We start from the raw sequence: 25,343 nt of genomic DNA, 5'->3' as shown, positions 1-25,343 counted from the left end.
TTTCTTCTATACTATTTAGCTTAAGCTATTCCCTGTGCATAGAAGGCTTTAATTTAATTTATAATTATCTATAGTTATTAATAATATCCTTTAAATCTAGCTTCTTTAGCTATACTAAAGAGTTATATCTATATCTCTATATTTAAAGTACTATTAATAAAGGTTTACTTTATATTATTAGTCTAGCTATAACCCCTAGCTTCTATTAGTAGCTAGTTAAAGTCTATTAGTATATTATAAAAGAGGTAATTATCTTATTATAGATAGTATAGTTCTTCTATAGCTTTCTCTATATAATTTTTATCCTAGAATATAAAGTTAAGCTAGTTAACTATATAATCTAAGTTAGCCCCTATTATAGTATAGTTCTAAGCATACTAATCTATCTAGGGGCTTATTATAGTAGTAGCTTAGTCCTTAAGTCTAGTAAAGATATACTATATATAGTTATAATAACTACTAAAGATAAGGTAATTAACTTCTAGCTTCTATAGTAGATTAGAGTAGAAAATATTATATATAGCCTTATTAATACTATTATATTAGTTAGGGTCTAGTAGAATTAGTTTAGGCCTTCTTATTAGTTTATCTATAGGGGTGGCAGCAGGGGTAGGTGCTATTAGAGTTGCATTTGGTGTGAGTTCAGGTAAGTTCAACCTTAGGTAGCACCAAACCACTGCAGTTTTAGGTTGAAATTTTAGAACTTATAACCAAATTAAACCTAATGTAATTTAGTTATAGATTTACTGTAAAAACCTGCTACTAGGCCTAGCTAGGTATAGCTAGGCTAATCATAACTAAATATGGTTAGATTTAGTTTGATTTTGAGTTGGTTAAACCACTACCCCTTAGTGAAATTTAATGGTTTTTAAATTTTAAAATTATTTAATGCCATACTATCTATTATATTATCTACCACCCCTATTAAAAATTAATATTTTTATATAAAATATATCATAATTATTATCATACTAATCTATATCTAAAATATTAATTCAATATTCAGGGTGTTAAATAGGTGGTGATTAAAAAATTATTTTAAACTATCATAATTATTAACTATTAGTTATATATATATACATATCTACACCACTTTTATACTAACCTATAATATAAATGATTATTCCCTTATATCTCAGCAACCACTAGGTATGTTGAATTAATATTTATACCATTAGATAGCCCTTAATCTAGGCTATCTAGTGATATTAATATCATTTAAAAATATCTAGAGTTTAATAATTTCTAGGTAAAACAGTGTGGGTTACTTAAACTATTAGGTTAAACCTATAAAAACTATAACTAATGGTTTCCCTTAATGGATTTGATTCAGTGCTAAGAGAAATTAAAACTAGTGTAGTTCCCTAGGCTAGGCACTGAACCCAAACCACTCCAGGTTCAGTGAGGTTCAGGTTCAATTTTTGCAGTTCGGTTATGCAACTCTAGGTGCTATAGGTATTACTTAAGGGGTGGGTATTACTACTATAAAAGTAGTATCTATCTAGGGCGTAGTAGTAGCTTATTGTATCTTAATTTAGGTCATTTAATCTATAATCTCCTATAACTACTAGGCTATTTAGGCTATAGAATCTTTTTATATAGTATTCTATTACTATAGGTATTCTTTATTAGGTCCCTCTAGAGATATTAACATCTATAATAATATATTATTATAACTTATACTATCTATACTGTCTGTCTTAGCTATTCTAGCTATTTTAGCTAATTCAGCTATCTCTTACTAGTTCTATCTAGACTGGTTAAACCCAACCCTAGAACCCAAACCCAACCCGACCCAAACCCGCTTTGGGCTGGGTTGGGTTCTAATTTCTAGAACCCATAGTGGGTTTTGGGTTCTAGGCTCTAGAACCCAAAAATACCTAGTAATTTGATTACATCTAACCTAGGTTAGATTTAGGCTAATATACTATATCTATATATAATTATATATATATATATATTAGATGCCTAGTATGGTATTGAAAAATTAAATACATACTAGCTATATAAGGTAGGCGGTAAGGTGATTTTAGGCAGAATAGAACCCAGCGGGTTGACTACCTAGAACCCGCTGGGCTTTTGGGCTGGGTTGGGCCCTAGAAATCTAGAACCCAAACCCGCCGGGTTGGGTTCTAAAGATAGGAGAACCCAGCCCAACCCGTGGAAATAACCACCCTAGTTCTATCTAGCTGTCTTACTAGTTCATCTATTCATCTAGCTAGTTCAGCTGATTTAGCTATCTCTTACTAATTCTATCTAGCTATCTCACTAGTTCATCTATTCATCTGGCTGGTTTAGCTAGTTTAGCTATCTCTTACTAGTTCATCTAACTATCTATAAGGAGTAATTTCTAATATTATAGGCTAGAGGCTATATAAACCTATAACCTAGATTTAGATAGTAAGAAATTACTAAAGAGTTTCTAACTAGGGCCACAATAGCTGAATATAAAAAGGGGTATATAAATAATAAGTAAGGTCACATGACTACTACTATCCTGGTTAGATGAGAGTTTGTTAGTACCTAAGGCAGTTCGTGAGGGCTTGGTAAGCACAAGCACCCAGTGGGCCTGCCCACTACAACTAATAGGTTTAAATCCAGAGGGATTATCTACCTAGAGAAGGATATTAGCTATCTCTTATATATAAGATAGCCTAGGGGGGACTCCATACAGATCCCTAGATAGTATCTATTCTACTAATAATTATTCTTATGTAGGAGATAGTTGGTGATTATAGCTATGTTATTTAATTTAATATTAGCATCTATTCAGTTAATCTTAGAGGGTGGATTTAGGCACATTAAATATCTCTGTAGTGTGGTGAATACTTAAAATTTCATTCTTTTTTAAAGTAGATATTACTAGTTAAATCCTTCCCTCTTGCTCCACCAATTTTCCAGGGGTTTGACGCGGTTTTGATGGCATTTTGGTTAATTTGGATAGCTTCAGGATTCAAACGCGTTGAAATTTGATGAGGGTGGCCGGCTCACCCAGGAATTACGTTATCAGCTCGTGTTCTGCCCTAATGCTGATTTGACTGCCCGTCTTATCTTCGGTTTCCCATTTTATTCTCTTCATTATTTTATTGCCACACCTACTCACCATGGAGACGAAGCAGCCCGAGTAGCCTCAGTCCGAGGAAACCCCAATACCAGCCCCAGATGCCCCCAATGGTGGATTGACGGCCTGGTCAGGCGTGTTTGCCTCGTTTCATCTCTTTCTCACCACCTGGGGATTTTCCACCGCTTTCGGTGCCTTCCAGAGCTACTATCAATCCGATCTGCTGCACTCACACTCTCCCTCCAGCATCGCCAGGGTGGGTACCGTCAATGCCTTTTTCCTTATCTCCACCGGTGTCGTCGCTGGTCCCCTTTTCGACCGGGGATACCTTCACCATCTGATGATCGCCGGCTGTTTCCTGACCACTTTCGGGCTCATGATGTTGAGTCTGGCGACTCAGTACTACCAAGTATTCCTCTCCCAAGGTCTCTGTTGTGGCCTGGGTAGTGGCTTGATCTACGTCCCTGCCTTGTCGTTGGTCTCAACGCGCTTCACAACGCGACGCGGCATTGCAGTTGGCCTGGTCACCTCAGGCGCGAGCGTGGGTATGTTTGATTGATCCCTCAGCTGAACCGTGAGCTGATTGAACTACCCAAGGCGGAGTCGTCTTTCCTATCATCTTCATCCGCCTTCAACCACGTATCGGGTTTTCCTGGACTGTACGGACCTTGGGCTTTATTCAGCTGGCCTGCTCTTGCATCGCAGTCCCGCTGTTGATGGTCACCACCAAGACCCGACGCGGTCCTCCCCGGCAGCTGATCCACTGGCACGCCATGAAGGAATAGAGTTTCAACGCTTACGGGATTGCCAACTTTCTCATGTTTATGGCCTACTTCATTCCCCTCTTCTACGTCCCTGCCTTTGCTTCTACCGCCCTCGGCACTTCCACCGAACTCAGTTTCTACATGGTCTCCATCCTCAACGCCGGCTCTGCCGTCGGCCGCATTGGGTCTTCCCTGCTGACCTATCGACTCGGCGCCAGTCACATCCTACTCGCCAGCGTGATTGCCTCGGCGGTGCTCCTTTTTGGCTGGATTGGCATCCACTCCGTCGCCTCGTTTGTCGTCTTCTGCGTGCTCTTTGGTATCTTCTCTGGCGTGCTCATCTCCGCGAATCCGCTGGTTATCGCCCACCCGGTAGTCTCGCCCACTCTTTCAGTGATTGGGACGCGCATGGGCATGCAGTGGTTTGCAACCAGTCTCGGTGTGTTAATTGGAGCGCCGATCGCGGGTGTGCTTGAGGGTCACGGGGGAGACAATGGCTTGCTCGGACTGCAGATCTTCAGTGGAGCAGGGATGACTGTGGGAGCAGCGTTTCTGCTAGTGCCCATGATGGCAGTCTGGCGATACGATCGTATACAAAACAAGGCGTGATTTGGGGAGTCAAATTCCTCCTTTTTCCCTTAGCATCCTGCCTACCCCAGGGACAGAAACCGGGCAAAATGCCGGATTGGAGATTTGAACATATTATTTAGGTTTTATAGACATTCAAGACTAACTACATTGTCAGCAGACGTATGCTGTATGGTGGTCCATGATAGCTAGAATCTCTATCGTGTGAGGGCGAACAGAAGCGCGAACCTGTCTGGGACAGAGGATTGCAAAGGACATATCCATCTTGCCAACTTCTGTCGAGCTGATATTAAAGAACACATTACCTGAACCCAGACCTCCATAACTTCCTCCCCCAATTATAAAGGAGGACACACCTTCCTACTGCATGGCCAAAGGCCAGCGGTAGTCCAAATCTGAACCATGTGAGAGGCTGCCAAAGCTTGGCCATCGGCACGGATATCGCATCGCCACGTCGACTCAGTGTAGATTCATTTCCTGCTTGCTTCCCTGTAAACGCCTCGACAGCCTCGAGTATAATTCCTGCCGTCACATCTGGCTGGCTCAAAAACGGTGAATGACTGGTCTGCAGCTCCCTATGCTCGACACTACCACCCATTTACCTTGCCATACCCACCTGCATCCGTTGCACCAACACCGGCAAACCCCGATCCTCGACAGTGCCAATATACCAGACAGGCACATCCTTCCAACTAGCGTATGCATGCTCACCACCCTCGAACAATGCTTTGAGACTCTGGGGCGTGAGCTGAGAAACCCAGAACTCAGCCTCTTCCGCTGGCAAGTCGTGATAAAAAAGCTCACGTGGAGGAGTGACAAGCTCGGCATAACCGGTCTCGCTATTGACCCGCCAGGAAGGAGGTGGACAACCGAAGAACGGATCCATAAAGGACAGTCCTGTCAGGGTAAAGCCAGAGGCTACGAGGACGAGGCCGATAACGTACCCCGTTGTTGGGGCGGTGGCGTCTTGTGGCCGTGTGAAACCCTTGATAGCGCTATTGCCAACCATGCCGCCATACGAGTGCGCAAGGACAACCACATTGCGCCCCTGGGTTGTCTCCCTGAATATAGCTTCACGGGCAGCATCAATATCATCTTTGAAGGTCGCAGCTGGGTTTCCCGTCGTTGAGTGGAGGGTAATTGAGACACATTTTAATCCATGCTGCTCATGAAGGATTTTGATCACCTTGTCATAGCATGTGGGTTTATGCCAGGAGCCAGGTATGAAGACTAGTGTTGGAAGATCAGGCATATCATAATATGACTATACTAGAACTGATATGTGGTGGCTCATTTCCTTGGATATACAGCTTGGATCAGCGTAAATTGCAGCCAAGGGAAAAAGCCTAATAATAGGGGACAGGTAGACACTAGACAGTCATGTGCCTGCACGTGACGTAGACTCATTCATTCTTACTATCATATTTCCACCTCTGTGAAATCTATCTGCCTGCTCCGGGGGATCACCCTCGGTGCTTTCAACATTCAACAGTGGAACTGACGTTACCATCACAGGCTTCATACCTGACATGTGGATCGACAGAGTGTGGAGCAGCCAAGGATTATGGGCAAACTGGCTTGCTCCGGTGGTCGTATTCGCATACTCGCATTTCGGCTGTTCTACCGTATCACCCAATTATTGCCTAATTTGGCAACTCTCGTACTCGCCCATTTTGCAGCACCCTTCCATTAGAATATAAATATCTTGTAAGATCCTGGGTTATACTGTCCTAATCATCAATAACAACACAACAACTTCTTATCATTTTCAATCATATACCCCTTCAAGTTTTCTAAATTATCACCCAAACAGTTGAGCACCCATGATCCTCCACGCTAGAACCACTCTCGTGGCCGTGGCAGTCCTCACCGGCTCAGTGAATGCACAAGCCCATCCTCGGCGTAGATGTACCTATGGTGACAGGTGCTGGCCAGATGATCAGGCGTGGAGTGACTTTAACACCACTGTTGGTGGGCGACTGATTCGCTCCTTTCCATCTGCTGCCGTGTGCCACACCGAGAGGTATAACGCCAACCAATGCAACATAGCAAAGGAGAGTTGGCTAGATAGCGTCTGGCGAACGAACCAAACAGGAGCGTATTCCGCGACAGTATGGGAGATGGGAAATACCGGGCAGTGCTTTATTGATACACCCGTTGGCGCTCCATGCGATCAAGGGATAGGTAATACTTGGAGAGCACAGGCACTTTCTATTATTCCAGATCGCTAATGATGTGATGCTCTAATTAGTGCCGTACTACGCTGTTCCGGGCGGAAAGTGTGGAAGATATCCAAAAGACGGTGAAATTTGCCAGCGAGAGGGATCTGTTTCTTGTAGTCAAGAACACAGGACATGACCAGTGAAGCATACAGCCTTGATTATTCATGTGACGCATGGCTAACAAAGTTACCACAGCCTCGGTCGATCAAGCGGTAAAGGAGCTCTTGCAATCTGGGCTCACAATCTGAAGGGCATCGACTGGCACCAGTCGTTTGTCCCACAGGGGGCACCGCCGACGGTCAATGGTATACCTGCTGCAACATTGCAGGCTGGAGAGCATTGGTTCGGTAAGTGAAATGATTGCACGCACTGATTCTGATACAAGAGTGGGATACTGACGGAGAGCGTGTAGACGTATACCAAGCTGCAGCAAGACAGGGAGTGTTGATAGTTGGAGGATCAGCGCGCACCGTCGGGGCGGCAGGAGGATATTTGCTTGGAGGAGGCCATTCGCCATTTGCACATTACTATGGCCTCGCTGCTGATAGTCAGTGACAGAGGCTCATTTTACCGTGAAGGAATGACTAATGGAGGATAGATCTTTTGGAAATGAGCATTGTTTCGGCGGATGGACGACACCGAGTGATCAATGCCTATTCGGATCCTGGTACTTCTGGGCTGTTCGCGGCGGCGGTGGAAGTGTCCGGGGTGTATGTGAATCTATGATAATAACCAAGGTGATCGATATATTTAGCTGGCGCTGACTCGTGCTCTACCCAGGTTGTTACGTCGGTGACTTACAAAACTCATCCTGTCCCACAAAATCTCACCATTGGATTCGTTCAACTGAACACAACCGACAACGCAAGCTCGACGCGGCTCATTTCCGAATCCCTGAAGCTCCTCCCAGCTGTCACAGACGCAGGGTATACCGGATATGGCTTGTTTACGCAGGGCTTCCAAGCGGTCTTTCTTCAACCCAACGGCACCATAGAGTCCTTCGACCAGACTTTCGCTTCCTTCTCTAATTTAACACAGCTTCCCGGTGTCAAGGGAGCGGTTGGAGCCTATTCCTCCACCTGGGATGGATATTTGAAGACCTTTCTGCGAGACCCCAATATCGGGACCAACAATCAGGACACGTCACGACTGTTGACAGCAGACATAATCCGGGAAAAAGCGGACGATTTGGCAGACTTCATTGTCGACAATGGTCAAGCGGCGGGATTCAATTTCAGTAAGGAGATTCTATTTCTAGTAGTTGCTTTCATCATGCTCATCCGTTACTCTTTCAGTTGGCAAAGTCGACAACAAGGAACGCGACAACACTGCCGTTCATGAGATCTGGAAACACAGCCACGCGCTTATGAGCATCTCGGTAGATTGGCTGGATAATGCAACCGCCTGCGAGAAGGGAGAGAAGCGACACAAGATGGTACAGTTCAGCAAGCGCTTTACCGAAATCGTTGGCCCAGATGGAGGGACATATGTGAATGAAGCCAGTCCGTGAGTAGTCCTTACCTCTTTTCTACCCCCGTCTTTTAAACATTGCAAGGAAATTCATCTCACATGAATCTCTAGGTACGAACCCCAATGGCAAAGAGTCTTCTGGGGAAACAAGTATGAGAGATTGCTCTCTATCAAGAAACGGGTGGATCCAACCCAGTTGTTTGTGTGCAACAGGTGTGTCGGGACAGACCTGGTGCTGCAGCCATAGTCATGGTTGAGGGTATACACTGCGAAACTATATATCTCTGGACTATTTGTACCTTGGAGTGGTTTGCGAGTCTATGGAATATAGCAGACATGGTGCAGACGGTTGGGGTTTATATATTTACAACACTCTTTGAGTATTTTGGTTTCTTAGCTTGTTTTCCTGGGGTGTCCCCTTGCTCCTTAAAGAAATATTATGAATAGATCTTACTACCCAAGTCACTTGAAAGTAGTGGCTCTCATTATGACAGGTTTGGGTCCAGAATTCTCAATGCGCAGGGCAGTAAGGCTCCACTCAGTAATAAGCTTAGGCAGCCACCGGGCTCAAATTCACCTATTTAAGAGCTGCCTGGTCCGTGGACTGCCCTTAACATGCCGAGAATACGTCTAGGATCCACATCTTTGACGAAGGAATGGAGGGCTTTTGCCAAGAGACTAAGAATACGAGGCACAATCCTATCATTTGACTGTGATGGCGTGGGAATGAAACCTGCCAAGCGTTGATACGAGCACTGACCAAACTTAGAGAAATCGTTGTCTGTCGAGCAGGTGTTCTTAAATACCCCTGATCCTCGCAGATGTCCATTTAAAAGTAGACTATGTGTGCCCATTTCAACAATACCTCTGAAAGTTCGCAGAGCAGGCGGGAACCAGATCGCAGAATACGCAACAATGAGAGCTTTTGGGCTTAAGAGCAAGAAGGCAAAGTCGCCAGTACACAGCTTGATGGAAGAGTGCAGCAGGTTGATGGACGAGAATAAGTGGCAGGAAGCTCGAGACAAACAGAGCCATGTTGTCCAACTGCTTGAGGAATCTCAAGGTCTCGATCACGAGGAGACACTATTTATGACGACCAATCTGGCGTACACCCTGCGCCGCCTTGGTGAATATCAGGAGGCAGAGCGGAGGGATCAGCAAGTGTACGCCGTTCGACTCCAAGTCTCAGGGCCTGATGACATCGAGACGGCCAAATCGCTGAACAACCTCGCGCTGGACCTGAAAGGTCTCGGCCGATCCGATGAGGCACTGGATCTGGAAGAACGAGCATTAGAGACATTTCTGAAAATCAATGGGGAAAGCTCGCGAGAGACACAGACCAGCATGAACAACTTGGCCAACAGTTTCCACCGACATGGACGCCTGCAAGACGCTGCCAGGCTGCATGAAAGAGCCCTTGAGCTGCAGACCCGCACTCTTGGCAAGGAGCATTTCGAAACAATTATCACAATGGATCTGCTTGGGGTGGATTACCGCGAGCTTGACCAACTCGATAGAGCCCTTCATTATCAGATCGAAGCCCTGGAACTCTCCAAGGCCAATCTGGGGGAAGCTCACGCAACCACTATTCGATGCTCCGCTAATCTGGCAACAACATACCAGAGGTTGGGCACGGCAGGCGGCCAAGACAAAGCATTGGCCCTACTGGAGCAGACTTTCGAGCTTTCGCGGCGGACCTTTGGCGAGAATAGCTCGGACACGGTGCCGGTGATGAATAATCTCGCTGCGGCGTACGCCAGAGCGGGGCGCTTTTCTGATGCTGTGCCTCTAATGCAATCGGCGTATGCATGGAATCAGAGGACACTGGGTCCTGATCACCCCCAGACTCGAACCTCAGAAGGCAACCTGAACTACGTGATGGACAAGATGGGTCTAACTCGAGCTACAGTCTTCAGTATATGAGTACTCTTTACTCACTCGATTTAATCAATATCCATCCACAATTAAATTGTGGTCAGTTTTCGGAGTTTAGCTAACTCTGCTTTGTACAAAAGCCCAGCATTCGTAAAGAAAAGCAGTAGCACTCATCCCCTGCATTGTACAGTACACATTGTCCTTCCGTATTCTTTCGAATCGACATCCCGTCTGCTCGAATCATCCTAGTTGTTCGAACCTATGTCCTGTTTAAACGAAAATATCATTTTGGGCACCTTGCGGGCGATTTACTATTAGCAAATTGTTGTCATGTAAGGTGGCAGTAGAGGAAGACATACCATTTTCCCAACCCCACGCCGTGTTATACATCGGTGTCTTGCCATTAGGGACTTGAACGTTGTTCCCAGTTTGTTCTATGGTTTCACATTACTTCTTGGTGTACCGTTCAAGGGAATGGCTGACTTACGGTTGAAGCCAATCATTTGCTTAGCACCCTTGACGCACTTGCTGGCATCATCCGCACAATAAACAGGGACATGAGCGGGAGCCACCTTTTTAGAAGAGGTAGACCCAGTGACGTTGCATTTATAACCAGCCATATACCTGGTTCTCGTCAGTGAACGGACTGGAACTAGATTATGGAACTTACATGTTGGGCTGTCCACAACCGTTGGGGACCTACTGGTGTCAGTAAGTACAATCTGGCCGAATCTTCATATACTTACCCAGAGCCAAGCACAGGTGCATCCACCAGGAGGGCAAGCAGGAAGATCCTTGGGCACTTCATAGGTAGCGATCCGCTTCCACGGGGTGCTATACACGGATTAGCAATTCAAGCAGTGTAGTGTATAGACCTAACCTACTGCTCCAAAACTGTGAACACAGCCAGGTTCTCCATGGTTACCGCAGAGAGGTCAGACTGATAGCTGATGGCAAACGCAGTGCCAGCAGCCATGGATTGGTTGTTGGTATGCATTGCTCCGTCGTCCTGGATACAGTCGGGAGGGTTTCCAGGACCGGCCCAGTTTTCCGGGTGTTCTTTCCCGTCCGGCCATTCAGAGGTATACTTTCTATCGTATGAAAGCGTGGTCTGCGCGCGGTTGTGCGCAAGTTCCACTGTGAACTTTCCGCCAGCTGGGAGTTCCAGGATGTCGCCAGCCGCTGGAGGTGCTGCATCACAGCCGCGTTCGTGTTGGAACCACCAGTCCTCCTTCTTGAGATTGTACAGGGGGGCCACAGCTGTGTTTGTGTTTGCGTTGTCCGTCGAAAGGTCGGGACCTCCCAGGCAGTACATGCCTTTGACCCAAGCAACCGTGTGTGCTTGAGCAACAGCACTCAATGCTAGGAATGCCACGGGGCGCAACATGATGAATGAGCAGAAGCCTTGGGAGAAAAGCAGGAGTGAAGAGCGTGGTTATTGTTGGAAGGAAATGATCTCAAGTAGAAAAGTACTGGTATTTATAAAGAGAAAATGAAGATACGACAATGAATGCCTCATAGTAACTCTGGATGTGACCGTGCCATGTTATCCGGGGTACACTTGCCCTTTTCCCGACTGGTTATTAATCGTCTGTTTCAGATTCTCTACCGATTCGGCAATTGCGTTTCGTCCCGATGATATGGATGAAACACCGGTATAGGAGCTTGGTCTCTCGGCTTCTAGATTGGGTTTGGAGCTCCGGTATTTGAGCTGTCAAACTATTCATTACAAGGGACGATCTCAGGGTGCAGTAAGCCCTGCCTCAAGAGTCAAGAGTATTGCCGACTCAGGTGGATTATCGCGGCCCCTGAATCTCCGCCCCTTTACCCTTTGTTTCATGATACTCAATTAATAATCTCACAAATGATGATGCCTGCGATGATTCTATGAAAAGCTTTGGAATGATGCTTAGCGCTGATGACATCTGCATTCGAATAATTACGCCCCCAAATGCTGCTCAACTTGTAGCCACCGCTCACAAGGTCTTTATCATCGAAGAACTCCAAGCCTTCGGGTTGGGCGGAGCTAAATGCCCCTGTCTACCTGTGGCCAGTTGTCTATCATGGGAATCGAGGGCAGTGTGGGAAACGCGGCAGGGTCGACGTCGCTCATCATCAAAGGCAGGTCATCAAAGAAAGAGGTGTAACTAGAAAACGCCATCTCACCCGCGCCCGCTTGAGGCGATGCCGTTGCTTCGGTTGTAGAATGTGTACTGGGCTCCTCAGATCTTCCGAGTACGACCCTTAGAGTGGAGACTACTTTGCTTGCTTCTCTTGACAAGTCGTTGATGTGGCTCCAGATGGCTAGGCCCTTTTCGAGCAGGCTTCGCACTTCTGACAGATCTTGGGCCGACAGCTTGTCCTGGTGATGCTGCACGAGAAAGCACATGATACTTGCGGCTAAAAAGTACCCATTGTTTACGAAGCACGGGTCGACCAAACCAGTAGGGCGGGACCCCTCCAAGACATCGGATTCCTCCGACATGCGGTGCTGCAGTCGCAGGATCTCCAAGGCCGCCTCGATGACAATACCCCAACACTGATTGCTGGCTGACGTATCCTTCGAGGTACCGAGAAACTTCCAGTTGATGAGGATCCGGGCTCTTTGGTAATGCATGTAAAAGTTTATCCGCTGTTGAGGAAGGGCATGTTAGCAGCTCCGTCACTCTCATTGGGCTGTGTATATAGTTAGGGGTTCAGTAGTGTAGATAATTTGATCTGAGTGTGGTCTGAGGTAATCCACGCACTGACCTGAAAGACGACGCTTGGAGGGCCCAACAGAGATTCAGACATGGGTCGGAACTTGCAAGGACCGGAAATGGTCGCACGCGTCAAGTCTAGTTTTGCATTCGCCGCGACGAGGTCCTCGTATGATAGCGGGTGAGGACTGCAGACCAAGTCAGATACGGCGCCGACGCTGGTGGCGACGTGAAGCTTGGCGAGGATCACGGTGCTCGAGGTAAGTTCGTCGATCGGCCTCGCGGGCGGCAGGTCAGCCGAGCTGGCGTCAAAGTCGCGGTCCTGAAGGTTTCGAGGCGGCATCGTGTCGCTGAGCGAGTGTTTGATGCTGCTCGGGAGGCCCATTCTGCGTGGAGAATCCGATGTCGAGCGAGTAGATCACAGCCCACATCCGGCGCCTCATCTCGCCCTGGTAGGGAGATAGGGACTTGAAGTGCTGCGGATCTCGATGGTAGCCCATGCGGATGGCTGTCGAAGCTGTTTAGCAGCAATCATTGGAGAACACGTGCAAAACTGACAGACGAGCATGAATACGTACCTATTTGGACAATGTTGCCCATCAGGAGCCAGACTTCAACGTTGGAGTCTCTGTTCAAGTAGCTCTCAATCAAGAGGTAGTGGACCAGGGTTTCCATAATGTCAGGACCTCCCTTGGCGAACTGAGCTCGGACGAGGCACTGGACGACCTTTTCTCGGTAGCCCAGTATCTTATACAAGGCTGTAGGTGACCAGAGGGACGACGCGTTGGCCTGGGTCCTCGAGAGGCACTAAACTTGGCTGGTGAGGCAGTAGATGCTGTACAAGAGGCCAAGCCAGGAGACAGATGTAGCGCTGGGATTTTCCCGAAATGCGTTATGCTTGATCGACGAGTTGGTGGTTAGACTTCTACTAGTGGTACATGTGAGGACTTACTCTGTTCAAGAACTCGGTCGGGTGTAGTACAGCTGTTTAGAGCCAGCGTCAGCAGCCATGTGTATCTCACGTTCTTTGCACACCTACATCGGTATTCCTGAGCCCGAATGTAGAGTGCGACCAAGCCGTCGGATTCTCTCCTGGGCGGCATCGCATCGAGGAGTTCTTGGTCAGTGGGGTGTTTGCACCCCTCGAAGAGGAGGACATTCTGCTCAAGTGGTGATGAACCATCGTCGAATGCTGTCTCCGATGGGATGGCGCCTTCCTTTGCCACTGTCACGCCGCTCAGAACGGACGTCCAGTGGGTCGAATCTTTAAAGCCAGTTCCAGACTTGGTTAATTTCAGATCTGCAGCCTCTGGCGATGGAACGGAAGCCGAGCTGCTCGGCGTCGCCAACCCGCCTAGTCCGCTGATAGATGCGCTACTATCTTCGAGGTGCAGTTGTCTAGAAGACGGCGCCGGCGAGTCGACGTATGTACACGTCTGCTCGAGGTTCTGTTTCTGATCGACATTGTATGATGTTATAAGCTGCACCATCCTTTATCATTCCATAGAGGTGCGACTTACAATGCAATAAGAACAAGGCTTTTGGCGGTCACACTTTCGCCTTCTCACCGTGTCAGGTCTATCTATTGGGGAGATTGGGAAACGCACTTTCGCTGGCGGCATGAATTGCAAGAAAGCTGCCGCTTGTCGCGTCGGCGGCCTGGATGAGGGCGGAGGATGACTGGATCCATCCTGCGGACGATGAAAAGGACAGCAAGAGAGAGAGAGAGAGAGAGAGATCCTCCTTCGGCATAAACCATATCTAGTCTAAGGATATCGTCCGCTACAAAGCACCAATCATGGGTAACTTGACCCTCCGCAAGTCCGCCAAAATGTCCGCCGCCTTCTGGATGTGTATGTATAAGAATCGGTTCCCAGAGTTGCAAGAATCTAATATTTATTTCACTTGCTCAATTGCTTGCTTCCATTTTGCAATTGTATTTACCATGGCTAGCACGGAAAACGCCGAGAACACCACTCCCATGCATGACCTGAAAACCGACCCCGAAGACGTCAGAGAGCCAATTCCTGATGACAAGCCAGGCGATGCCAGTCATGCCACAAAAATGGAAGATGATGGCCCTCCTGATGGTGGCGTCGCTGCATGGCTGGTCGTCCTGGGAGCGTGGTGCTGCTCCTTCGCCACCCGGGCTGGATCAACAGTACGCATTTTTCTCTTCTCGGTGCATTCCTAGACCGACGAGGGACTAACAGCAATGCTCTTTCAAAGGTGTGGGCAGCTTCCAGCAGTATTACGAGACCGGGCCTTTGAAATCCTACTCCAGCAGCACCATTGGGTGGATTCCGTCGCTCCAGCTGTTCTTCATGTTCGCCCTAGGGCCTGTCGTTGGCATAATATTCGACAACTACGGACCGAGGCCGCTCATCATTGGCGGGACGCTTCTTCACGTCTTTGGGCTGATGATGGCGTCGCTGGCCAAGACGTACTATCAGTTCATCTTGTCCCAGGGTGTGTGCAGTGCCGTCGGCGTTGCATGTTTATACTCGCCTGGCAAGTTTTGGCCTCCTCCATCGAGAAGTGTTCCATGCTGACTGGCAAGAAGCGCTTGCCTGCGTCTCAACCTGGTTTTCCAAGAAGCGCGGAGCAGCGATGGGCATTATGGTGACAGGCTCATCAGTCGGCGGTGTCATCTTCCCTATTATGATCACTTGAATGATCCAAAGCATCGGGTACCCCTGGGCCATGAGGACGGCAGCCTTCCTCATCCTTGGCCTGCAGATTATTGCAATCCTGACTGTCCGCCCGAGAACCAAGCCTGTGCCTAAGAGGATGCCCACCGGCCGTTTCGCTGCACCCTTCACAGAGTTCCCGTTTGTCCTGTTGCTGCTGGGCGTCTTGGTCCTAACCTTTGGCATATTCATCCCTCTCGACTATCTGGCTGTGCAGGGTTTTCAGGAGGCACACATGTTGGAGGAGATGGCGCAATACTTGGTATCCATCTTTAATGCCGCAAGGTTGACACCCCCAGCCCTGGTAAAATGTCGTGAGAAGCTGACAGTTATCTAAGTCTCTTCGGCCGTCTGGGTGCCGGTTACGGTGCAGATCGAATTGGTAGATGGAACATGTTTATTATCGCCTGTACTGTTTCTGGAATCTCTGAGTTCGCTGTCTGGATCCCCGCCAAGCACTTGTCCATCGTTGTCGGATTTGCCATCATGTTCGGCTTTGCGTCAGGAGCCTTTATCGGGCTTTCCGGCGCCCTTCCCATCTCGGTGTCCCCCCCGCCGGAGATGGGCTACCGGCTGGGCGTAGTCTTCCTCGCTGCCTCGATCCCCGCCCTCACCATGGCGCCCATCGGGGGAGCCATTCTGCAGAATTCGGCCAACGGCTGGCTGGACGTGAAGATATTTGGCGGCTTCATGTGCCTCGCTGGGTCGGCGATTGTTCTACTATCGAGGTGGCTCTATACCGAGAAGAGATTTTTCAAGATTTTCTAAGTGTGGAGGTGGACTGTCCATCAATGGATAGAACTGCTCTGGCGGATACAGTTCGGTTGGAGATAGAGGTACTTTTCTTCTTAGAATTACCATTTCCTGGGTTGTTAGATCTCGCTAGCCTTGACCACATCGTATACCACTTTTATAATCTATCATTGTAACCGTCACTTGTTATCGTCTTTGTTTGCTCTGGGAGACTACTTCTGTAATCATGACCACTATGCCCCAGAACAGAAAGAACACAATCTTTACAATGGGAGTATGCGTAGAGCCTAGAAATGAGGGTTGACTGTTGTTGCAGAATTATGTCAATTAAAGTGACGGCCGTGCTAGGAAGCTGGCTGCTGATCACCATATATATCTGCATGCCGCTGGTATGATACGATCAGATCTGTCTGGTATAGTCTCACGATATTTGCCTGTAGGTTTGGCGAATGTTGCGCATCTATGTGCCAGGATAGACAATGTTGTAATTGCCATTCGGACTTCAAAGAATAATGGTTCCCATTCTAGACTTTCTAAATGTCTTAGACATTCCGTATTTGCCGAAGCTGTTAGGCGGAAAGCACCGTCTCTCCCTCTGGTGTAGGGCTATATATATCTCTGACTTGTCGCTATGAGTATTGCTTTTCACGTCCTTCACTTCTCACCTCACCCAGCTCTATCACTATCTCATTGCCCTGTTATAGCATTAAATATGGTAAGTTTGCCCAATTGAGACCGTGAAATTTGCTAACATGTATCAGGAGGACTACAGCGAAAAGCTCCAGAAGAAGATCTCCGGTCTTAGGCTGGGGTCTCCCAAGGACGAGGTTCGTGACGTCTGGAAACAAATTCTCGAATACCACTTTCCCAAGCAAAGCGCTGATTGCCCCAGTGGAGGATTCGTTCACAAGTACTTCGACTACGACAGCGACTTTCCGCACGTCGGCATTGTCAATCCTCGAGGTGAGCATTCATACCTGCCCGTATTCCATGTCTACTGCCAGTCTCTACCAGCCGCCGCAGGGGAAAGCATCTTACCAGGTTCTATGACTCATTGGCGAGCTTTGGAAGACGCGGTGAAATTCGAGCTGGTTGGAATCGTGTCACTCATCAAGGAGTGCAAGCCGAATCTCTATGCGGCCATTGTCGCAGGGCCGTTGGTACGCTTCTGCGGGGTGAACAAAAAGGGCGAATTCTGGGATTTTGGCTTTGATGACGAGGAGGGTGCATGGAATATCCACCACGATTATGATGCCATTCTTGAAGGGTTGTTGAAGATTCGTGCCAAAATCGATCCGGTGTGCTTTGTTCCCTGGGGTGTCTCGGCAGTTTGTATCAAGTAGGAAATCTGTTGAAGGATGTCGCCGTGAAAGCCTTTAGTCTTGTTTACTGCTTCATTGCCTTTATTATTATTCTTGATTGTGAGCATGATCTCGACTGTACGACGTAGTGGCAACAGTTCTGGAGTTAGGTTTGATATTGAATTTTATATTGGTTTCTAAAGTAGCAAGTTTTATATTCCTAGTATTCATCCGATGTGGTAGATTCTGTCGACTCGGTATTGAAAGACAGGGCCTTGAAAGAAGTGGCAGCAACTAAATTAGCAAGACCTCTTAAACGTCTGAAACATTGTCTTGTTCAAAATATTATATTGTCTTATGTTATGTCGCGCTCCTCTTTGTCTTCTTTTGCTACATGCCCTACTCGAAACAATGACCTTCAGTCACGAAAGAAAACTACTAACGGGAATCGAACAATACTCTTCACACTACTTTTATTGTCTAGACTTTCAGTGTCTTGAATACTCTCGTCAAGTCGTATAACTGCCCTGAGAAGGTGTATAAATACACCACCATGTCGACTGAAAACCCAACTCCGTTCATCTTCTCAACTGCCATAATCCATACTTTGATCCACGACAAGCTTAACATGACAATGGTAAGTCCATTCGGGGCACCGCAAGATCGGAGACATGCTAACAAATTCCAGGATTGGTACACCGTGAGAGCATGGGAGCAAATGTCCTATTTATGCCCGCAGTCAAGCCAGGACCACGTCCGGGAGATATGGAATCTGATCCTCAAACCCATCTTCCCCCCTGTATCGACTGGCGGTAAGTCTTTCACAGTGAAGAACGAKGACGACCAAGATAGATTCCCCCAGATCGCCGTTACTAATCTGAGTGGTCGGTTTGGAACTGTCCCACTCTTCAAGGTCTATTGCATCGGATTTGCTGACCCCGACACGGATATGTGGAAGGTCTTGGAAGACGCGGTTCAGCTCGATCTACTCGAGGCTTCGAGTGTCTTTGAGGGAAAGCCTCGCGCAAGTCTTTTTGCAGCCATTGCAATTGGTCCTCTGGTTCGTTTCTACAGACTGGACGAAGAGGACTATTTCTGCTATGTCGAGTATCGCGATAAAGACGCGTATAGCGTTCACCAGGATTTCGATGTCATTGTTGAACATCTGCTCCAGATTCGGGGGGCTATGGCGTGAGCACTGATGTTCGGTTTGTTATAGGCTTGCTTATTATTGTTGTTATTCTTCATTGGTATATTCAATGCGAACAGAATGTCAAATATTCATGACCGTAAACTAACTAGATAGTCTCTCGGTGTATTGTGGATGTGGCATTCTTCGGATCCTCAGCGGTATCAACTGATTTCGGTTCTGTTTCGACATCTTCCCCTGGGATTGTCGGTCCATCGAAGATAACGGCTATTTGTTCCAGCGTGTAGCCCTTGGTTTCCGGGTACAGAAAATACGCGGTGACACGGAACAGCAGCAGGACCGCGACAAAGACCAAGTAATACTCCCATGCAATAGCCTCCAGGGCGATTGGATTGACGAAAATATTGAAGAACGAGGCACAGACAGTGGACATCCACGTCACGGCCAGACCCCGGGACCGAAGAGGAAAAGGCCAAATTTCGCACGGATACGCCGTGAGCAGTGGAGTTCTAGGATCGAATTAGCAGGTGAGGAGAATACATCAGAGGGAAACTTACAGAGCAATACCATAACCAGCAAAAAAGATGAAGAGGAATGGTATGACCGCGCCCCCCGTGGCCGCATGACGAGTCACTGCGAAAGAACCCGACAGCGCCGTGACGAGGACGTAACTGGCGAGCATGATCGTGGCGGATGCAAGGAACAGTGAACGTCGCCCGAATCGGTCAATCAGCAGCGAGCCTATGATGGCAAACAGGAGATTCCACATCTGCAGGCAGGCCGATATGAGCGTCTGATCCCTGACGCTGGTCACCCCGACCGTATCGAGGATCAGAGCTAGATAGTATGAGATGACACCATTGCCCACCCATTGAGCAAAGAAACCCAGACTGAGGGAGATGATCAGTCGATGACGATTTCCCGGCGTATTGAACATCTCTGCGTAATTCGCGCCCCTGTGAGCGTCTTGCTCGGCTCGAATCGTCGCGCGGATCTCCTGGAATTCGGCATCGACCAAGGACGAGCGACGGCCGGCTGCATGATACCGCGTCAGAATGGCGTACGCCTCATCCTCGCGTCCTTGTGATATGAGCCATCGAGGACTCTCTGGGGCAAGAAGGAGGCCCGGCAAGGCAACGACCGGCAGAAGAGCCTGTAGAAGGGATGGAAGGCGCCAGGACCACGACGAGGAATAGGTACGGACCGCAAATATAACCCATCCAGAGACACTACCCCCCACATACCATCCGGTCATAAACAGCGAGTTTACGATGCCCCGGTGACTGGGATGCGCTATTTCGTTGATGAGGAGGGGAGCCGCGTTTCCGAATAGAGCAGATGCCACGCCGACGGATAGACGGGCCAGCAAGAAGGCTGTCGCGTTCGGAGAGGCGGTCTGCAATACTGAGCCGAGTATCAAAAAGATATAACCCCCGTAGATTCCGGGCTTGCGTCCGAACCGGTTCGAGACCCAGGCAGCAATAGGGGACGCTACCCCCGAGCCTAGCAGGCCGATCGCATTGATCCATCCCAGTTTGGCGCCGGTCGGATAGTCCATGAAGAGGTTCCACTGATCCAAGGCTTGCAGACCATTCATGAGAGATCCGTCGTACCCATTGGCCGAAGAGAAGAGAACCAGGGAGATAATGATGTAGTTCAGGTAGACTAGATGAGGCTGACAGTACCATGCTGGACCAGTCGAAGGAGAAACAACACCTATCTCGGCTTCCCCGGCTGTCTTACTGGGAGAGTACGAGCCGGGACTAGCCGTGATCTGATTACCTGTGTAATGCTTGTTATATGACATGATGCGTTGAGACGCTATGGACTCGAGTATCGCGTTTTCGTTGGAGACATATTGTTGGCAATGTGAGGGTATAAAGTAGTGAAATTAACAGGAGTCGACATTTTGACTCTCCCTGAACATAGCAGAAAGCTTTCTTGCTGGCAGAAGTTAGAACCAATTGCAGTCGGGAATCTCAGCCACAGAACGCGTCCAAATTGGAGATGTCTCAAAAGTGGTCACCTAAGCGGAAATTGAAGAATGTTTGTGGGGAAAGAAATGCCGGGGAAGTCTGACTAATCGCCGAAGTCGGAGAGAGAAATTGCAAATGAAAATTCAAGAAATAGAAAGATGCGTATACATTTCTCGGCAAATAGCTATGCTATTGTCTGTCATACAATTCGATCATACGTATCCCATGCCTAATCCAGCCTACAGCATTCTACTTTCGGAAAGGGACTGCAGAAGGAAGAGCAGAGGGGGTGTTCTTCCGAGCATTGTGACGGATCAAGTGCTCAAATGACGCCGCATGCTCGACCCGAGGGGTGAAGGGCTGAAAGTCCCAGAGGTAGCCCAGAGTCCGCAGAATGGAGGCAGCCGAGTACGAGACAGTCTCGCCGTGAGCATTTGTACCCTTCTGCTCGACCTGTGCCTTGGCAACCCAGGGGGAAATCAACAGAGTCGGGATGCGACCACCCAGACGGTCAAAGGGGAAGGTATAGTCCACGCCACTGGGAGTGCTGAGGGTGAAGGTCAGGTTATCCGGCCGAGGAGCGAGAGGAGCGGGGACGTGGTCGTGGAAGCCACCGCTCTCGTCAAAGGTCAGGATGAAGAGAGTCTGCTCCCACTGGGGACCGGCGCGCAACGCATCGTACACCTTTTTGATGAAAGCCTCACCGTCGGAGATCAAGCCAGCGGGATGCATGGAGGTGGTGCCGACTCCGCAGCAAGAAGGGTTGAGGTACGCCAATTCAGGCAGGGCACCGGCCGCAGCGTCGGTGTAGAACTGGGCCAGGGGCTGGATCTTGTCCTGGTTGTTGGTGGCATAGGTCCAGTTAAAGTAGCCCGCATCGGGGCCAGTACCGCCGGCAGGGTCGACGTAGTTGATCCACGAGTGACCGGTCTCGGTCAACTGCTGGAAGATGGACCGCTGGGGGAACTGATGCTTGCTAAACGCAGCGTCGTTCAGACCGTGGCCGAGGGAGGTACCGGAAACCAGAGCGGCACGGTTGGGGTCGGTGTTCTGCGGTAGTCAGACCCATCGTTCCAAGGGATTAGGGCATGATGTACTTACGCCGGGAATATCCGAGTGCCAGTGGTTGAAGGTCAGGTAGTTTTGCACCAGGGAGGTCAGAACTGGAACCTGCTCCTCGGTGTAGTAGTTCATGACCTGAGCGGCAAGAGTGGTCTTGTTCACCTTGGCGCCATACTTGCGGACCTGCTCATGGACAAAACCTTGGTTGTGGGCAACCAGCTTGCCCTCGGCGATCAGAGTGTTGTCCGGGTTGAAGGTGCCATAGAACTCGATGTTGTTGCCATAGATGGCGTGGTCGGGGTCATTGGTGATGGAGTCAAAGTCCTTGGCGGCAGAACAGGCAACGCCCTGGCTGGGGTCGGTGAGGTTGTAGGGGTTGCAGTAGGGGCCGGTGTTGACGGGGTTCTCAATGCCCTTGAGCGTCTGACCACCCAAGAGGTTGTCAAAGGAGCGGTTCTCCATCACCAGGATAACCACATTCTTGATCTTGGACTTGAGATTCTGGATGGACGGTGACGAGTGCGCACTGGCTGGCTGTACAGGAATGGCCGAGGCGGCGGCCGCAAAGGCCAGTAGACCAAGAAGAGCACTGGGATGCATTCTGCAGGGAGTCGAAGCAGAGAAGGCTGGTCAGAAGATACCGCTTTTCATGAAACATCCTGTCGAACGGTTGAGGAAGGCCATTATATACCAGTCCTCGTTTCGTCGCCATCATCCCTGCCCTTCAGTCTTGTCCCACGTGCTCTGGGGACACGCATTGAGTTGTATCCTCTCTTGTTTAAACGAGGTCCAAGCGGATGGACAGCATAGTTGGAGATACTGCCTTGGCTCGATGTTGAGAAACCAGATCTCAACCGGTCGACACATCCGTAGATGCTGTAGCCGACTCCAATAAGATGAATCTGCAGAGGCACGAGGTTCTAGAGATCTGAGCCTACATGGTCTTAACTCTTGTCTGCAGGCGGGGAAATATGCCAAGGTTTTAATCAAGTTTGTGTTGTTGTGCTCGAATGGAGCTATGACTCTCGAATATGACATAGAAAAGACACAATTGCTTAGCACGAATGGTTTCCTGCTCAAGGCGTGGGCCAAGCAGCCAATGTCAACAACAAGAATCGTCAAGCATGAATCAACCTCCAAATGATTCGACGCCAAATGTGTGCCAAGACGACTAGACCCAAGTTAACGGCCAGGAACACGAAGAATTGTGGACGCTAGATGATAGAACGCTTTCCCGTGCTGCCCTTCTCTACAGCCATTGGAAGATGCCAATATCTTGCAGGATATCTCGGATACTAACGCAACCTCATTAGTCGACAATAATGATAATCGACACAAAACTTATTGCGCTTACAGGCTTCTAGAACACGAGTCTGCCAAAGGATATGCGTAGCATCGACCGAGTCTCGAGGAAACCGTTGCCATGCTGTTGTTCATGTTTCGTCGAGCTTCAGAGGAGTTAAAAGCTCATTTTTGCATCCAGCCATTCAATGGAGTTATACAACAATCATTCGTCCGAGTTTTCAAGTTGGTTCACGTAAAGATATTGGACCTCCCTACTAAAGATAAAAGTGTAGATGCAAACGACTGTCCTGCTGGGAATATTTCCCGGAACCATCGAAATGGACGTCCCTTGCACTAGTTCTCGGGAATCGTAAGATCTGCAGCGTCTACTCCTGCATGCCAGCGGTACTTGGCCGCAGGATGATCCTCCGGAGGACCTGTCTGCCCCGGCTTGCTATACAGATTCTCCCGATACGTTCCCCTCTCGACCGCATAGTCCTCCCAGAACAGTCCCCGTCTACGTAGTTCGGGAATCAACAGGTCGATAATGTCCTTGAAAGATCCTGGTTTGATAGCGTAGGCCTTGGCTCTTGTCAACCTCAGTGTGATTGATGGTCTGTAGGTAACTCACCAGGTTGAATCCGTCGACATCGGCTTCTCTCACCCAGCGCTCCATCTCATCCGCTACTTGAGCCGGCGTTCCCACTGGCGTGGCACCCAGACCTCCCACTGTGATATGCTGACCAACAGTTGACTTTGTCCATTTCGCGACTTCGGGTGTTGATTTGGACCAGCCCTCGACAGCGGAGCTACATGCCAGTTAGCACCATTTCCGGTTGATGAGAATGGAAGCTCACCGAATTGCATTGCTCTCTACATGTCGAAGCTCTTCATCATCACCGTACGTGTCCAGGTTGATTCCCGTCCACCCGCCGAAGAGCGCCAGTGCGCCATCGATCGAGCCTAGGCTGCGATAGTACTGGAATTTCTCACGTGCCTCTTCCTCCGTACGGCCCAACACCGGGCACAAAAGTGCCAGGAACTTGATGCTCTTGGGATCGCGTCCGAAGACTGCATGCGCCATCGCACGGATCTCTGCGATATTCTTCGCAACCACTGCAGGACTGTGTCCGGCCACAAAGATCGCCTCCGCATGTTGTGCGGCAAACGTCTTTCCTGCCTTGGAGGTGCCAGCTTGAAGGATGACGGGCGTTCGCTGCGGGCTCGGCTGGCACAGATGTGGACCGGGGACGTTGAAGTATTTGCCCTCGTGGTTGATTTCTCGGACCCGGCTGGGTTCGGTGTAGATTCCGCGTTCACGATCGAGGACGACAGCGTCGTCGCGCCAGGATGACTCCCAGAGTTTGTACGTTACTCTCACGTATTCTTCCGCAACCGCGTATCGGTCGTCATGCTGACCTTGTTAGACCAAGCTGGCGGGTTGAGATTGGACATACCTGGGGTTGCTGGGCATGGCCTAAGTTCCGAGCTGCTGAGTCCAGATAGCCTGTGACAACCTACCATTCTTTATAAGCCCGATGATTATTGTTATACGGTGACAGAATGCTTACATTCCATCCCAATCTGGGCAAGTCACGTTAGCAGCTTTCGCATCAGATTCGAACTCACATACCGTCCCTTGGACAAGTGATCAACCGTCGATAGCCGGCGAGCCAAATGATATGGCTGCTCATAGGTCGTCGTCACCGTCACCCCAAATCCGATATTTCTCGTCGCAGCTGCCATCGCCGACACCACAGCTAGCGGTTCATTGACGGGCCATTGCGCTCCGGAAGCAATCGCCGGAGCGAGGTTTCGGGGTCCTTTGTACACGTCGTAGCCACCTAGGACGTCCGCGATGAAGATGCCATGAAACTTGGCTGATTCCAACAACTGTGCCAGCTCGATCCAGTGGTCTACGTCGTTGAACCGGTGTGATTCGTCTTCTGGGTGGCGCCATAGCCCTGGAGACTGGTGACCGCTGCCTACGATTCATCAGAAGAAGTCATGCAGTGAGAGTTGGATACATACACATCTCAACAAACGCATTGAGGATGAGCGACTTTCGTGGCCCGTCAGTGACGGATGTGTCTGTTGCCACCGTCATGATCGATAGACACCCAAATGACCTGGAAAAGGGTAGGAAACAGGAGCTGGAAGTTCTGTAAGTGACGCCCTCCTTTTCAATGGGTATATCTCATGAAGACGCTGAGAACCGAAGTGAATAAGTCAGCCTGGCTTCAATATCCGCAGGGAATTCAATCGGAAGCGCAATTATTTATGTATGGAGTAGATTCCTCCGTATCATGCGCAACCATGTCTTGTTGATGGCCCATTTTTGGATTCTCTATAGCATCAATGTGGGCCGCAATGGCGTGCTGCAGTGGGATGAGGGGAACAACCACGAACAACCAGATGAAGAACGCAGGAGAATCAATCACATTAGAC

At 48.9% G+C, this 25,343-nt stretch overlaps 13 protein-coding genes across 13 annotated transcripts; 7 read left to right on the top strand and 6 right to left on the bottom strand.

The window, feature by feature from the left end:
• Nucleotides 1–2,972: 2,972 nt before the first annotated feature.
• On the top strand, nt 2,973–4,434 carry Aspvir_009159 (putative MFS monocarboxylate transporter; the record flags this gene model as incomplete). Its single annotated transcript, XM_043272311.1, has 3 exons — nt 2,973–2,978; nt 3,129–3,602; nt 3,847–4,434. 3 exons carry the CDS (start codon nt 2,973–2,975, stop codon nt 4,432–4,434), a joined length of 1,068 nt encoding a protein of 355 aa, XP_043128246.1.
• A 577-nt stretch (nt 4,435–5,011) lies between these two features.
• On the bottom strand, nt 5,012–5,665 carry Aspvir_009158 (alpha/beta hydrolase; the record flags this gene model as incomplete). Its single annotated transcript, XM_043272310.1, has 1 exon — nt 5,012–5,665. The coding sequence occupies one exon, from the start codon at nt 5,663–5,665 to the stop codon at nt 5,012–5,014; it is 654 nt and encodes a 217-aa protein (XP_043128245.1).
• A 1,102-nt stretch (nt 5,666–6,767) lies between these two features.
• Nucleotides 6,768–8,145, top strand: Aspvir_009157 (FAD/FMN-containing protein; the record flags this gene model as incomplete). The annotated part of the gene is made up of 6 exons (XM_043272309.1): nt 6,768–6,774; nt 6,854–6,982; nt 7,048–7,182; nt 7,234–7,349; nt 7,416–7,872; nt 7,931–8,145. The coding sequence occupies 6 exons, from the start codon at nt 6,768–6,770 to the stop codon at nt 8,143–8,145; spliced, it is 1,059 nt and encodes a 352-aa protein (XP_043128244.1).
• An 875-nt stretch (nt 8,146–9,020) lies between these two features.
• Nucleotides 9,021–10,028, top strand: Aspvir_009156 (TPR domain protein; the record flags this gene model as incomplete). Its single annotated transcript, XM_043272308.1, has 1 exon — nt 9,021–10,028. The coding sequence occupies one exon, from the start codon at nt 9,021–9,023 to the stop codon at nt 10,026–10,028; it is 1,008 nt and encodes a 335-aa protein (XP_043128243.1).
• A 222-nt stretch (nt 10,029–10,250) lies between these two features.
• Aspvir_009155 (lignocellulolytic auxiliary activity family 14 protein) lies at nt 10,251–11,367 on the bottom strand (the record flags this gene model as incomplete). Its single annotated transcript, XM_043272307.1, has 6 exons — nt 10,251–10,291; nt 10,340–10,414; nt 10,468–10,604; nt 10,651–10,679; nt 10,727–10,814; nt 10,865–11,367. The coding sequence occupies 6 exons, from the start codon at nt 11,365–11,367 to the stop codon at nt 10,251–10,253; spliced, it is 873 nt and encodes a 290-aa protein (XP_043128242.1).
• A 639-nt stretch (nt 11,368–12,006) lies between these two features.
• Aspvir_009154 (fungal specific transcription factor domain-containing protein) lies at nt 12,007–14,169 on the bottom strand (the record flags this gene model as incomplete). Its single annotated transcript, XM_043272306.1, has 6 exons — nt 12,007–12,612; nt 12,732–13,065; nt 13,109–13,187; nt 13,258–13,486; nt 13,632–13,663; nt 13,719–14,169. 6 exons carry the CDS (start codon nt 14,167–14,169, stop codon nt 12,007–12,009), a joined length of 1,731 nt encoding a protein of 576 aa, XP_043128241.1.
• A 455-nt stretch (nt 14,170–14,624) lies between these two features.
• Nucleotides 14,625–15,352, top strand: Aspvir_009153 (uncharacterized protein; the record flags this gene model as incomplete). The annotated part of the gene is made up of 3 exons (XM_043272305.1): nt 14,625–14,840; nt 14,893–15,148; nt 15,243–15,352. The coding sequence occupies 3 exons, from the start codon at nt 14,625–14,627 to the stop codon at nt 15,350–15,352; spliced, it is 582 nt and encodes a 193-aa protein (XP_043128240.1).
• A 30-nt stretch (nt 15,353–15,382) lies between these two features.
• Nucleotides 15,383–16,137, top strand: Aspvir_009152 (uncharacterized protein; the record flags this gene model as incomplete). Its single annotated transcript, XM_043272304.1, has 2 exons — nt 15,383–15,654; nt 15,708–16,137. 2 exons carry the CDS (start codon nt 15,383–15,385, stop codon nt 16,135–16,137), a joined length of 702 nt encoding a protein of 233 aa, XP_043128239.1.
• A 697-nt stretch (nt 16,138–16,834) lies between these two features.
• On the top strand, nt 16,835–17,465 carry Aspvir_009151 (uncharacterized protein; the record flags this gene model as incomplete). Its single annotated transcript, XM_043272303.1, has 2 exons — nt 16,835–16,837; nt 16,884–17,465. The coding sequence occupies 2 exons, from the start codon at nt 16,835–16,837 to the stop codon at nt 17,463–17,465; spliced, it is 585 nt and encodes a 194-aa protein (XP_043128238.1).
• A 511-nt stretch (nt 17,466–17,976) lies between these two features.
• Nucleotides 17,977–18,618, top strand: Aspvir_009150 (uncharacterized protein; the record flags this gene model as incomplete). The annotated part of the gene is made up of 2 exons (XM_043272302.1): nt 17,977–18,060; nt 18,112–18,618. 2 exons carry the CDS (start codon nt 17,977–17,979, stop codon nt 18,616–18,618), a joined length of 591 nt encoding a protein of 196 aa, XP_043128237.1.
• A 103-nt stretch (nt 18,619–18,721) lies between these two features.
• Aspvir_009149 (uncharacterized protein) lies at nt 18,722–20,380 on the bottom strand (the record flags this gene model as incomplete). The annotated part of the gene is made up of 2 exons (XM_043272301.1): nt 18,722–19,082; nt 19,131–20,380. The coding sequence occupies 2 exons, from the start codon at nt 20,378–20,380 to the stop codon at nt 18,722–18,724; spliced, it is 1,611 nt and encodes a 536-aa protein (XP_043128236.1).
• Nucleotides 20,381–20,798: 418 nt separating this feature from the next.
• Nucleotides 20,799–22,211, bottom strand: Aspvir_009148 (phosphoesterase superfamily protein; the record flags this gene model as incomplete). Its single annotated transcript, XM_043272300.1, has 2 exons — nt 20,799–21,599; nt 21,651–22,211. 2 exons carry the CDS (start codon nt 22,209–22,211, stop codon nt 20,799–20,801), a joined length of 1,362 nt encoding a protein of 453 aa, XP_043128235.1.
• Nucleotides 22,212–23,249: 1,038 nt separating this feature from the next.
• Aspvir_009147 (LLM class flavin-dependent oxidoreductase) lies at nt 23,250–25,002 on the bottom strand (the record flags this gene model as incomplete). Its single annotated transcript, XM_043272299.1, has 6 exons — nt 23,250–23,477; nt 23,527–23,704; nt 23,753–24,309; nt 24,353–24,412; nt 24,525–24,880; nt 24,927–25,002. 6 exons carry the CDS (start codon nt 25,000–25,002, stop codon nt 23,250–23,252), a joined length of 1,455 nt encoding a protein of 484 aa, XP_043128234.1.
• Nucleotides 25,003–25,343: the final 341 nt, after the last annotated feature.

Source organism: Aspergillus viridinutans, assembly GCF_018404265.1.
Source record: "Aspergillus viridinutans IFM 47045 DNA, scaffold_7, whole genome shotgun sequence".
Lineage (NCBI taxonomy): Eukaryota > Fungi > Ascomycota > Eurotiomycetes > Eurotiales > Aspergillaceae > Aspergillus > Aspergillus viridinutans.
Note: the sequence above shows the minus strand (reverse complement) of the source record. Positions and strands in the feature narration are given on the sequence as shown.